This window comes from Carya illinoinensis, chromosome 8, assembly GCF_018687715.1.
Source record: "Carya illinoinensis cultivar Pawnee chromosome 8, C.illinoinensisPawnee_v1, whole genome shotgun sequence".
NCBI classification, from domain to species: domain Eukaryota; kingdom Viridiplantae; phylum Streptophyta; class Magnoliopsida; order Fagales; family Juglandaceae; genus Carya; species Carya illinoinensis.
The window spans coordinates 4,148,118-4,160,570 of NC_056759.1; the positions used below are offsets into that span (position 1 = coordinate 4,148,118).

At 35.2% G+C, this 12,453-nt stretch overlaps 1 protein-coding gene across 1 annotated transcript; it reads left to right on the forward strand.

Moving 5' to 3' along the window:
- Positions 1 to 6,310: 6,310 nt before the first annotated feature.
- On the forward strand, positions 6,311 to 11,092 carry LOC122318547 (protein SUPPRESSOR OF MAX2 1-like). Its single transcript, XM_043136004.1, has 3 exons — positions 6,311 to 8,331; positions 8,790 to 9,090; positions 9,206 to 11,092. Exons 1-3 carry the CDS (start codon positions 7,115 to 7,117, stop codon positions 10,799 to 10,801), a joined length of 3,114 nt encoding a protein of 1,037 aa, XP_042991938.1. The 5' UTR covers positions 6,311 to 7,114; the 3' UTR covers positions 10,802 to 11,092.
- Positions 11,093 to 12,453: the final 1,361 nt, after the last annotated feature.

A 12,453-nucleotide genomic window follows, 5' to 3' on the forward strand; every position in this document is an offset into this window, starting at 1 on the left:
GCTGCAGGTAACTTTCAAAAATAAAATTATCCACATCGATGAAAGATAAAGTAATGACCCTAGCTATATATATATGTACCAAGCACGACGGACTTCAGGATGCATGATGATGGTAAGCATTACTTTTTGAACAAAATATTTGTAAACATGATGATGATCTGTTCGCGATTTAATTCATTTTGACATGAAACTATATGCATGTATGTATAACATAAACTGTTTCCATCGATATGTGACATTCACATGTAAAACAAAACAAGATCATACTAGTGCTGTTTCCCTGATCATATGAAAAGGGCTGTCGAGTTTGAGAAAGGAAAGTGCTTGGATGCATACCAAATGTGCATGTACTCCAAATATACCCTCCTTGTATTTTAATTTACTTAGTGAATTTGTGTATAAATTATAAGAATAAATTACTTATATAATAGTTAAGGATGTTTAACAAATATTTAAAATAATTAAATAAAAAATTGAAATTGCACTAGTGTTTATATTTAGAATGCATATTTGATACTCATCCTGGCATTGTCTTTTAAGAAAATCAGTTCATATCTACACGAAATGGACCGTTCATTTGGCATTTGCTTAATTAGTTTGAATGAAACGCAGAAAATGAAAAGAAGAAGGATTTCAAGGAACATTGGATGACTCAAACTCAGTACTTCAAAGGTCATGCGAATGAATGATTTTATGAGTCGTTCAAAGTCAAACAACTCCTTACTTTGAATCCCCATATCACAGAGTCCAGTCATACATATAAGAGCAAGTTAGGATTCACGGTCATACTTTTCATGATCCCATCTTAAAGCAGGCCGATTACTTTTGAATTTTGAGTCCATCAACAAAGCTATAAGCAGCTAGCATACGGCTCTTCTTCTAATTAATTAATTGCCATTTCTTTATGAACTTCTTTTATTGGATAATATCTTTCGTTTACTGACTATATATGTAAATAATGCCGCTTTTCAAAGTTTCATTTCAGTCAGTAAATAATGACCTTGATTGACCTAATTAAGGGAGATCGAGTATCCCATTTTACCTATGGAAAATTTATCAACTTTACCTTGACTAATGGGGAGAGAGAGAGAGTGGGTGGAGGAGTACAGTAGGTAGGGGGGAGCCAAAGGGTGTGAAAACTGAAAAGTGAGTCAAGAGACTAATTTTAAAAGAAAAATTTTACTTATTATTTTCACGTTACATATTATATATAATTTTTTATTTATTTTTTTATTAAATATGTAATGTATAGATAATAAATAGAAAATTTTGATTAATTTCAGAAGAATAAAACTAAGAAAAATTTAAAAATAAAAAAATAAATTAAATATAATATGAAATATATGAAATGATGAATAACAAACCAAGTGTAAAAATGTGGTCATGTACGTAGCAGTAGTTGTAGGGCGTAAAAGGCAAGGAAAGCGGGAGAGGGCGTGCATTATGAAAAGGGAATATGATGATGATGATACATAGTACAAAGTTAGGAATCCCAAAAAGTTGTAGTAAACTATCATTTTTCAAGCCTCCCCTTTCCTCTTCACACCATATACTATCCCTGATGAGCAGCGCTAATCATTAGGGCACCCCCCACCTCTCTTTTCTCCTTTTTGTAATCTGTAGCGATTTTTAAAAATTAAAAATTAACGACCATAAATGATGATGGTTAAGGCTTAAAGAAGCATGCTGTTTTGGGTCCTAAATTTGCCTAAAAGTAAAAACAAACTACCTCCTCTCTCTCTCTCTCTCTCTCTCTCTCTCTCTCTCTCTATGCTTTGGATTGATCTTGTAAATTACAAGTTGATCAATGTTTGACTTTATCCTTGTGTTTATTACCCCCTATTTTGCAATAGATCTTGATATTGTGCTCGGATGGATTTAAAATAAGTTCTAAAAATAAGAATAATATCAGATATACTCTTAGACTATGCAAATCGCGTGCATCCCATTATATTAATTTGAAAAAAATAGGATTCGTCATTAAAAAATAAAAATTTTTTATGTAAATTTTAAATTTATCTATTTTTTTAAAAAATATGCACGAGACTTGCAAACTCTAAAATTCCAAACATCATTTATCTAAAAGTAAATATTTATGCTGTTAGACATATTTACTTTTAGATAAATATCATTTAATGATCAATATACTTCTTGATCATTTATAGTACATCAGTAAATGTAATATTTAGGAAATTGAATGCATTTTACATCCTATAAAACTATCACCAGCTAGTTATTTAGTTTGGACATGAAATTGATCATTAATATATCGTTTGGTTGTATAGATGAGATAAGTTAAGATGAAATAAAATAAAACTTGAAAGTTGAATAAAATATTGTTAAAATAAAATATTTTAATATTACATTTTTTTTAAAAAAATTTTAAAAAAATTGAGTTGTTTATTATATTTTGTGTAGAAATTTGAAAAAGTTCTAATAATTATATTTATCATCTTGATAACCAAACTGGGCCTAAGAATGCAAAATGAAAGTTTTGATAATTTAAGTGCTATTTGGATAATGAATTGAGATGAGATTAAGATGAAATGAGATAAAACACTTTTTGTATCCAAACGGATGTAAAGATGCATGCTAACTGAATAAAGGTGATAGCTCAAGGACCCTTCTGTGCTAGGCGCGCGCTCGAGCAACTATTGATTGATCAGCAACACTTCACGAGTATTTATTTGCTTAACGATCGAGCTTAATTACCAGATTTTTTAAAATGTTTCTTAAGTCTTAAATATTTTAACCTTGATTTAAGTCATACTGCATAAGGTCTCCTATCAAGATGTTTAGAGAGAGAGAGAGAGAATACTCTGCCCAAGAAGAGGGGCCATTCAAACCAAAGTAAATTCTTTTCTAATCAACAGATTATTACTGAGTTGATCTTTTGATCATCTTGTTCTTCAAGTTTTTTGTTGAATTTATTAGGGTGTTGGAGTTTTAATGGAGTAATTGAGTTCATTCATGGACAAAAAACATCTTATCCATCTCAACATCCAAACATCATTCAAATATAAATATTTTTTAATTTTAAAATTTTAATTTTTTCATCTAATCATTACAACTTTTCCAAACTTTTAAATAAAATATAAAAAATAATTCAACATTTGTTCTCTTATTTCCTAAAATTTTATAAAAATCTTAATTCAAACTATTTCATTACGATTTATAAATTACTTTAATATTATTCATAAATTTCTTATATCATTTTATCTCATCTTTATAATTATCGTTAGAGCTGACATTTTGCAAATATTGAATATATTATTCATAGAGATTACAAGTCAAAGTTTAGACTACTTAGCACATGTTTTATGAGTGTTGTAACATATTATAGGTATTTAATTTTAGAATGAATTTATAGATGGCGGCTAATTATTCAAACTAGTTTTAGATTTTAAACAGTTATTTAAACTAGTTTTTTTCTTTTCTAAGTTTTAGAATAAAAAAAAATATATTTATAATTCTTATTTTTTACACCCTCAACACCTGGCTAGAGTGAAATCCAACTTCCACGTTAATTATTAAATAATTAATTAAATAATTTAATTTTAAAAAAAAATTATAATAGATCTCACTGCCAACTTATCAATTAAAACGAGGTAAGAAATTAGAAGTGTCAAATCGTGTTAACGGGTCGTGTTCGTGTCGTATCAAAGTATGTATATTATACTATATAGGTAAATCCTAACCCGACCCGTTAAGTTTATTGAGTTAAAATCTTAAATTCTAATCCAACCCGTTAACATAACGTGTCGTATCGTGTCAACCTATTTTGATCCATTAGTGAATATTACCGAATAGATTGACACGAAATAATATGACACGTTTCAAACTGTTTATATAAATGGGTTGAATATGTTTGAAATTAACATGTTTGACTTGATTAAATTTAACATAATTTTCTATAAATATTAAAATCACAATATCTATAAAAATTATAAAATTAACTAGAAGTCTAAAATTATAATCTAAACAATAAAAATATCGAAATTAAAATTGTAACAATTTTACTTTTAGGTAGAATGGTATAATTGTAATTTTAACTTTCTTAACGTGTCATAAGGGATTATAACGGGTCAAAATAGGTTGACCCGTTATCAATCCGTTAAGCAATTGTGTCTTAACGGGTCAACTTATTTTGACCCGAATCCGTTAAAACTAAATCTTAACCTGTTATTATCGTATCGTATTCGTGTTGGATTAACGAGTTATATAACATATTACCACCCCTATAAAAAAAACAGAAACATAGGTCACAGTCAAATTAATTGAAGCCTCAATCTAAAAAAACAAGTTTGGTCCATTTCAGACTCAATTAATTGCTTGAGTTTATTAGGCGGTTGTGTCTCGTGATGGGTAGGATGGCACCATTTTTCAAGGCATTTAATGAACACTTTCCTTTCAAAAGAAACCAACAATACAAAAAATAAAAAATAAAAAATAAAAAATCAAATACATAAAAATTTAAAAATATCTAAAAATTATATATTTATATATATATATATTCATATTTTTCTTTCTTAATTTCTAATAAATAATTAAAATAAAAAAATAATATTTATAATTATAGTTATACAAATGTTGCACAGTCTTTTAAAAAAATGAATTAATATGAAATCTAAATAAATAAAAAATATTTTAATCTTAAACTTCATTTTTTTTTAAAATGATTACACGGTATTTACACACTCTACTATTATATATAGCATTACTTATAGAATTAATTATTATCTCCATTTAGCAATATATTATCTACACCAATGAGTCAATGACACAAACACGGTGTATAAAGGTTTTTTAACAACTCATTACAGAAGAAAACACACGAAGATCATCAAGATGCATGGTCCTTACACTATAAATCTGAAATAAGAAAAAGAAAAATTGTAGATTGTAGTTTACGTCAAAGCACACAAACTTTGAAACTTACCAAATTACACCCATTAATGGTAACTTTGAAAGAAAGATGCTTCTTCTCATTTTACCTTTCAATTTTATCATTGTTTCAATCTTCTAGAACAATCCCTCTAAGTATAGATATATATTTTTTAAATTGTTTTAGTTTATTTTTATAAATAAAATGAGATGAAATAAAATAAATTGAGATAAAAATTAAAAGTTATTGTGAAAATATATTTTTTAATATTATTTTTATTTTGAGATTTGAAAAAAATTAAATTTTTTTATTTTATTTTATATAAAATTTTTAAAAAATTATAATAATTAAATGAAACAAAAATTCTAAAAACAAGAGCCTATCTAACGTCTTATATCAAGTACGTTAGAGGTGAGTCCTTTATTAAACGAAGCAATTAGTCGTTAATACTATTAATAGATGCGGCGTACGTACATTTCAACAAACACCTTGTTGTAGTTAATTATATGTTATTAAAAGTATCAACAATATTGTAAATTATTTTATTTTATAAAAAATATACAATAATTTTAATAAAAATTATTTAAATTTTATAAAAATAAATTTATAAATTAACATGATGTGTTATATTAAATTATAAAATTATTTTTATTTTAAAATAAATCTAATAAATTATATAAATATATATTAATTTATAGTTTTAATTTTATAAAATCTCTTAATTGCCACAAATCAACTTAGAAAAAGAAGGTTTATAATCTATAGAGGATATAAAGTATAATTCAGTTTGGCTATTAGAAATTTTTATTTTAAATTTTAAATTTATATTTTATCATTAAAACTTTCATAAATTTTTATATAAAATATAATAAATAATTAATTTTTTTAAATTTTAAAATAATAATAATATTTAAATATAATATTTAGAGATTTTATCTTAAAACTTAAAATTAACTTAAAATTGTCATTGAAAATTTTCAGTTGCGATACCGAACCTAAACTAACGTGTGAAGGAACAGAGTTTTGTGCCAAAAATTTGGAGATTGAAGAGAAAGGGATGACATAAAGTTAGAGAGAGAGAGAGAGAGAGAGAGAGAGAGAGAGAAGGGGGGGGGGGGGGGGGGGGGGTGTTTTTAAGTATGAAAAGGTCAAAAGCGGTGCGATACCTTCGTAGAGGTTGCGTGTGAAAAAGCAGAAAATTGGTAGAGAGAACAAAATAAAACACTGTTTATGTCTCTAACTAAAAGGCACTGTCTCTGCCCAGAAAAACAAAAAAGGTACTGTCTCTCTCTTATTCTTCCTGTATTTATCTCATGCATTGAGACAAGAGACAATTTTTAGAGAAAAATAAAAAGTATTTATATAAGTTGCGTAAATATATAAAATATAAGAAAAGGTGACACGAAAAGGAGAGTTGCAGGTTTTGCACTGCCAAAGAAAGCATTTTCCAGAAATCCTTGCAAAGCTACTGACAGCACTTCCAACTCTCTCTCTCTCTCTTTCTCTCTCCAATAAAATACAAACTTTTTTTTTTTCCTTCTCTTTACTCTTAAAACACCCTGTAAAGAATTTAACACAAATTTTTTTTTGGGGGGTCCATTTTTACCACCTCCTTTTTCTAGTTTTCTTTACTGTTTTCGGCTTTATAGAGTTTTTATTGATGTTGGGTATTTTGTCTGGGATATTGATTCAGATGGATAGAGATATAAACGAGAGACGGAGAGGGATGGGGGAGGTTTCATGTGAAGCAGGGGATCTGATCTCTCCTTTTCGCGTTGAATTCTCTCATGTATAGCTTTTTGTGTGTGACGCCACGAGAGAGTGAGAGGTGGATAGTGGGAGAAACAAAGAAACAAAGAAAGAAGAAATAAGAGATACAGAGATCCCTAAAGGAAACTAAAAGCTCAGTAGGTGTTAACTTTCTTGATTTTGTTCGTGTTTGTAAAAAAAGCTTTCTTTTCACCGATTCATTTTTCCTCCCGAAAGTCGCGAATTTGTCCATTTTGGAATCAACCGTTTGCACTAGGACCTTTTTCATTGCTGCTTCGTGTCTCTGCCGTCTGTGTTTCTGGTTTATTCACCGACTCAGTTTCACGGAATACACATAGCTTCTCCTCCACCATCGCCCAATTCCGTAAAGAGATCATTTGGGCTTTTTCTCGACTAATTATCCATACCCAAAATCGTCTGGTGTTCGTGGGGGCGTTTTTTCAAATTCGTTATTTGGAAATGAGAGCCGGACTCAGCACGATCCAGCAAACCCTAACGCCGGAGGCGGCGAGTGTGCTCAACAACTCGATCGCCGAGGCTGGTCGTCGCAACCACGGACAGACGACGCCGCTCCACGTGGCGGCGACCCTATTGGCCTCGCCCTCGGGCTTCCTCCGCCAGGCCTGCATCAAATCCCACCCCAATTCCTCGCACCCGCTCCAGTGCCGCGCGCTCGAGCTCTGCTTCAGCGTCGCCCTGGAGCGCCTCCCGACGGCCCAGAACATGAGCCCAGGGATGGAGCCGCCCATCTCCAATGCTCTAATGGCGGCGCTGAAGCGTGCTCAGGCGCATCAGCGCCGCGGCTGCCCCGAGCAGCAGCAACAGCCACTTTTAGCCGTCAAAGTCGAGCTGGAGCAGCTGATTATTTCCATTCTCGACGACCCCAGTGTGAGCCGAGTCATGCGCGAGGCCAGCTTCTCCAGTCCGGCTGTCAAGGCCACAATTGAACAGTCTCATAGTTCGTTTGCTTCGGTCACTAATTCTTCTCCAATTGGATTGGGATTTAGACCTGGAGCAACCCCAGTCCCATCGGCGACGAACAGGAATCTATATTTGAATCCACGGTTGCAGCAGGGAAGTGCGGCCCAATCGGGACAACAGAGAGGTGACGAGGTGAAGCGGGTTATGGATATTCTGTTACGAACAAAGAAGAGAAATCCGGTATTGGTGGGAGAGAAGGAGCCAGAAGTGGTGGTACGGGAGCTATTAAGGAGGATAGAGAATAAGGAATTGGGTGTAGGACCTCTCATGAACGCTCAGGTGATTTCTTGGGGGAAGGAGTTTTCTTCGGATAAAGCCCAAATACCAGCTAAATTTAAGGAATTGGGGGATATGGTTGAGACCCGGATTGCCAATTCGAGTGGTGGTGGTGGTGTTATTCTTGATTTGGGTGATTTGAAATGGCTGGTCGAGCAGCCGGTAAGTTTCGGGGCGGCTGGTTCAGGTGCGGCAGTGCAGCAACAGGTTGTTTCAGAGGTGGGGCGTGCGGCAGTGGTGGAGATGGGGAGGCTGTTGGGGCGGTTCAGAGAGGGGACTGGGGGCCGGCTTTGGTTGATTGGGACTGCTACTTGTGAGACTTATTTGAGGTGCCAGGTCTACCATCCATCCATGGAAAATGACTGGGATCTCCAAGCAATGCCAGTCGCTGCAAGAGGGCCTTCGGCGATGTTTCAGAGGTATCCTTGTTCTTTTCTTTTTGTTACAACTCTAAAGCTTATTTTGAAATTATTAGGTTGGCACTTGATCGTGGAGGTAATAGTTATATTTTCAAGCACATCGATTACGTCGATCTTTATGTAGGGTGGATAATTTGCTTCAGATTGAAGTTAGAAGGAAATTTTTTGTGCATGACGTCCTCTATGCAGGGTGACCTTAAAAGTGTTTATAGAACCCATTGTTCCTTGAAAACTAATCATGTCCTGAAATCAGATTCCGTTTCAGCTCAGAAACATCCTTGGCTTTTCGATTTTCGTGGATTTTCTTTCAGCCTTTGAAGCTTCAACAACTGACGAAATTTCATATAGTTTTTATAGTATAGGACTTCATATATAACTTTTTTCTTCATATCATATCTTAGGTTTGAAGGCATGCTAACTTGTATTTTCTATTTAATTCTATTATTCTTGACATACAGGCTTGGCACCAATGGGATCTTTGGTAACTCTTTTGAGTCTTTATCCCCATTGAAGGGGTTTCCCACGGCAACAGTTGCTCCACCAAGACGTCTCTCTGAAAATTTGGATTCTGCTCGAAGAACAAGTTGTTGTGCACAGTGCTTGCTGAATTATGAGCAAGAACTTGCCAAACTTTTACCCAAGGGGTTTGAAAAATCATCTTCCGAAGTTAAATCAGAAGCGACTCGATCGCCACTGCCACAGTGGTTGCAAAATGCTAAAGCCCATGAGGGCGAGTCCGAGACAATAAATCAGACACAGGTAAATTCAGCACAAACTGATCCCCCCACCCCGTCTCTCTTTTCATTTTATCGTTTGGGTGGTACAAGACTTGTTATATTCAGATGAATCATATTGTCATTCTTATTCTTTGCAGGCTAAGGACCAAGAGCTGATGTGGAAGCAGAGGAGTCAAGAGTTACTTAAGAAATGGAATGATACATGCTTGCGTCTTCATCCCAAGCCGAATCTCTCGATTACAGGCTTGTACAATCCAAATCTGATTGGTCACCAAACCATTCAACCCAAATTACAGCAGAACAGAAGTCTCGATGAAACTCTGCAGTCCAACACTGATCAAGTGGCCGCTCAACCCTCTGAGAATGCAGTTTCCTCACCAGGAAGCCCCGTGAGGACAGACCTGGTCCTTTGGCAAACAAAGGTCACCGAACCCGGCCAAGATCAAACCCCTAAAGAACACATCAAAGACTTTTTGCGCCGCATGCCTTCTGAACCACAGAACAACTTGCATGAAGTGCAGACCAATAAACCACTTAGCACATTAGATGCTGACTCATTCAAGAAGCTCCTCAAGGGTCTGATGGAGAAGGTATGGTGGCAGCGGGAAGCAGCATCAGCAGTAGCTGCAACCGTGACCCAGTGCAAAGTTGGCAATGGAAGACAACGTGCTGCTGGATCAAAAGGTGACATGTGGTTATTATTTATGGGTCCCGACAGGGTTGGCAAGAAGAAAATGGCATCAGCTCTTGCAGAGCTGGTATCTGGATCTAATCTAATAATGATTTGTCTTGGCTCTCGACGCAATGATGGGAAATTGGATACTAGTTTCCGTGGTAAAACTGCCCTGGATCGAATTGCAGAGGCAGTTAGGAGGAACCCCTTTTCTGTAATCATGCTGGAGGACTTCAACGAAGCAGACATGCTAGTTCGAGTGAGCATCAAACGGGCAATGGAGAGAGGACGGCTTGCTGACACCCATGGACGTGAAATTAGTCTCGGAAATGTCATCTTCATTCTTACTGCACATTGGTTGCCAGATGATCTCAAATACTTGTCCAGTGGCATTACGCTCGAAGAAGAGAAGCTTGCCAGTTTAGCGAAAGGCGGTTGGCAGTTAAGGCTGTCTATCTGTGAGAGAACCGCAAAACGACGGGCCAATTGGCTACACGGAGAAGGCAGGCCAACAAAACCTAGTAGGAAGGAAAAAAGTTCAGGTTTAGCATTTGATCTAAATGAGGCTGCCGATGCCGAGGATGACAGGACGGATGGATCGCACAATTCCAGTGAAATTACGGTGGATCACGAATCCGAGCATGGCCTCAACCACAACCTGCGATCAGCCATGACTTCATCGATGGTACCTTGGGAGGTGCTCGACGCGGTCGACGATGCCATTGCCTTCAAGCCGGTGAACTTTGGCCCCTTTTGCAGTGAATTCAAGAGCTCCATTACCAAACAATTCGCCACCATCATGGGCGACAGAATTACAATGGAAATTCAAGAGGAGGCTCTCGAGAAAATAATGAGTGGGGTATGGCAAGGTGGAGTGGGTTTAGAAGAATGGACAGAGAAAGTATTGGGTCCGAGCTTCCACCAGCTCAAGGCATGCCTTCCCAGCACCGCCTGTGACGATGCGACGGTTGTTAGGCTCGAACAGGATGGCAATTCAGATAGCCGGAACAGTGAAGATTGGCTCCCAAGTAGCGTGAACGTAGAGATGGACGCGTTGTGAGAATTGGGGGGTTGGGGGGGGAGACGTAGGGGAGAGGATTCAGCAGGAATTTTGACACTTGTGTCGAATAGACATGTAAATATGGTGAGATCAAAATATTTGGCGGGTGTTGAGTAAAGATGGTTGAAAGGGTAAAGGGGTAAAAAAAAAAAAACAAAACGTTAGAAGATGAGGAGTGAGTAAAGTTGGTTAGATTTGATGGATCGTTTTAGCAAAGCCAGAGCCAGACTCATCATCACGTGTCGTCTCACCCTTTTCTTTATTATTTTATTTAATTTCTTTTTTATGGTAGTTTTATTTCATATACATTTATAGAAGAGTAATAGTATTTTTTAAAAATTTTAAAAAATATATATATTCGAAAGCAATAACATGGACGTCGGACGTCCGATGATCAATAAAAATAGAGGCAGTCCTCCTACTCCTCTATTGTCATTTTGTATAAAGATGAATATATGTATATATGGTATGTGTCATGTGACTGCATGCAGCATGTTGGCTTAATTTGAAGTTTCTCACCTTTAAATAAAATAAAACAAAGGTTGTACGTGCCTGTAATTCTGGGATGAATTTAATATTTTGAAGAGATATATGCTTGCTAGGAGGGATCTGATTTGGTCACCAGCCAAGACGAAGGGTTGACGTGGTACTGGATGATCATGCCCGTTGAAGTGTTACGGACAATTAGATCATTATTATATGCACATAGATCATGCGATTGTATACGCGGTATGGTATATCAAAGCTAGATTAACGCGAGGTTCCTTTCAATTATTATGTGCGCGCGCGACTATATGCACGCTGCATGAATCTGCGTTCCTCTTCTGCCGTGATCCTCTCTCTTCCGGGCCTCCAAGAGCCGGCTCCATGCACGCATGTATCTATCCACTTTTTAGAATAAGACACTACTCTGTACTTACTCTGGAATACGTTACAGATCAATTATATATATATATATATATGTATGTATGTATGTGATTTGACGAGTTTGGTATCCCAAGCAATATTAGAATATGGATTAGGGAAATATTTGATAAATAATACTGGCAAAATATTTCGACATTCCATTCACACACACACATGCAGATGCATGCCAATCAAAGGAGGTGATCATGATCAGTATAATTAAGGACCACCACCACTAAAAGACAATGGACCTCTTTTGTATTAATGTTACAGCTTGCTAGCTGCTGATGATCATCAATGGCCAGATAGATCATGTTAATTATTTTCTCTCTTTTAATTAATATATAGAAAAGGACCATTCTTTTTCTTTCTATATATATATATATATATATATCTACTTATCATTTTCTTTCAAATATATATAAAAATATAAATATAAATATTAATGCTTGTCCACCTTTCTCTTATCTTTTGATCCTAATTTCTAGATCTCATCATCTCCTTTTCCATTATCGTGTGGGTTGATGCCGTGCTCTCCAAGGCCTAGCTAGCTACAACAAGTTAATTCCACCCTCAATGTTAACGCACTACGTACTTACTAATTTTATTATTATTATTGCATTCCTAATTCCTACGCCTGCCTATATATATAAAGCCACTTTTTCCTTTTCACGAATAATCTCTGCAAGTAGACAGCTTTGCCGTAACTGCTCCAGGGAGCCTTTTATTTTTTTTCTCATAGTAAT

Excerpts from the sequence above, each read along its gene's own strand:
- LOC122318547 (XM_043136004.1), top strand. The coding sequence starts at position 7,115 with ATGAGAGCCGGACTCAGCACGATCCAGCAAACCCTAACGCCGGAGGCG. Across the intron at positions 8,332-8,789 it reads CCTTCGGCGATGTTTCAGAG|GCTTGGCACCAATGGGATCT; the intron begins GTATCCTTGTTC and ends CTTGACATACAG. Across the intron at positions 9,091-9,205 it reads AGACAATAAATCAGACACAG|GCTAAGGACCAAGAGCTGAT; the intron begins GTAAATTCAGCA and ends TATTCTTTGCAG.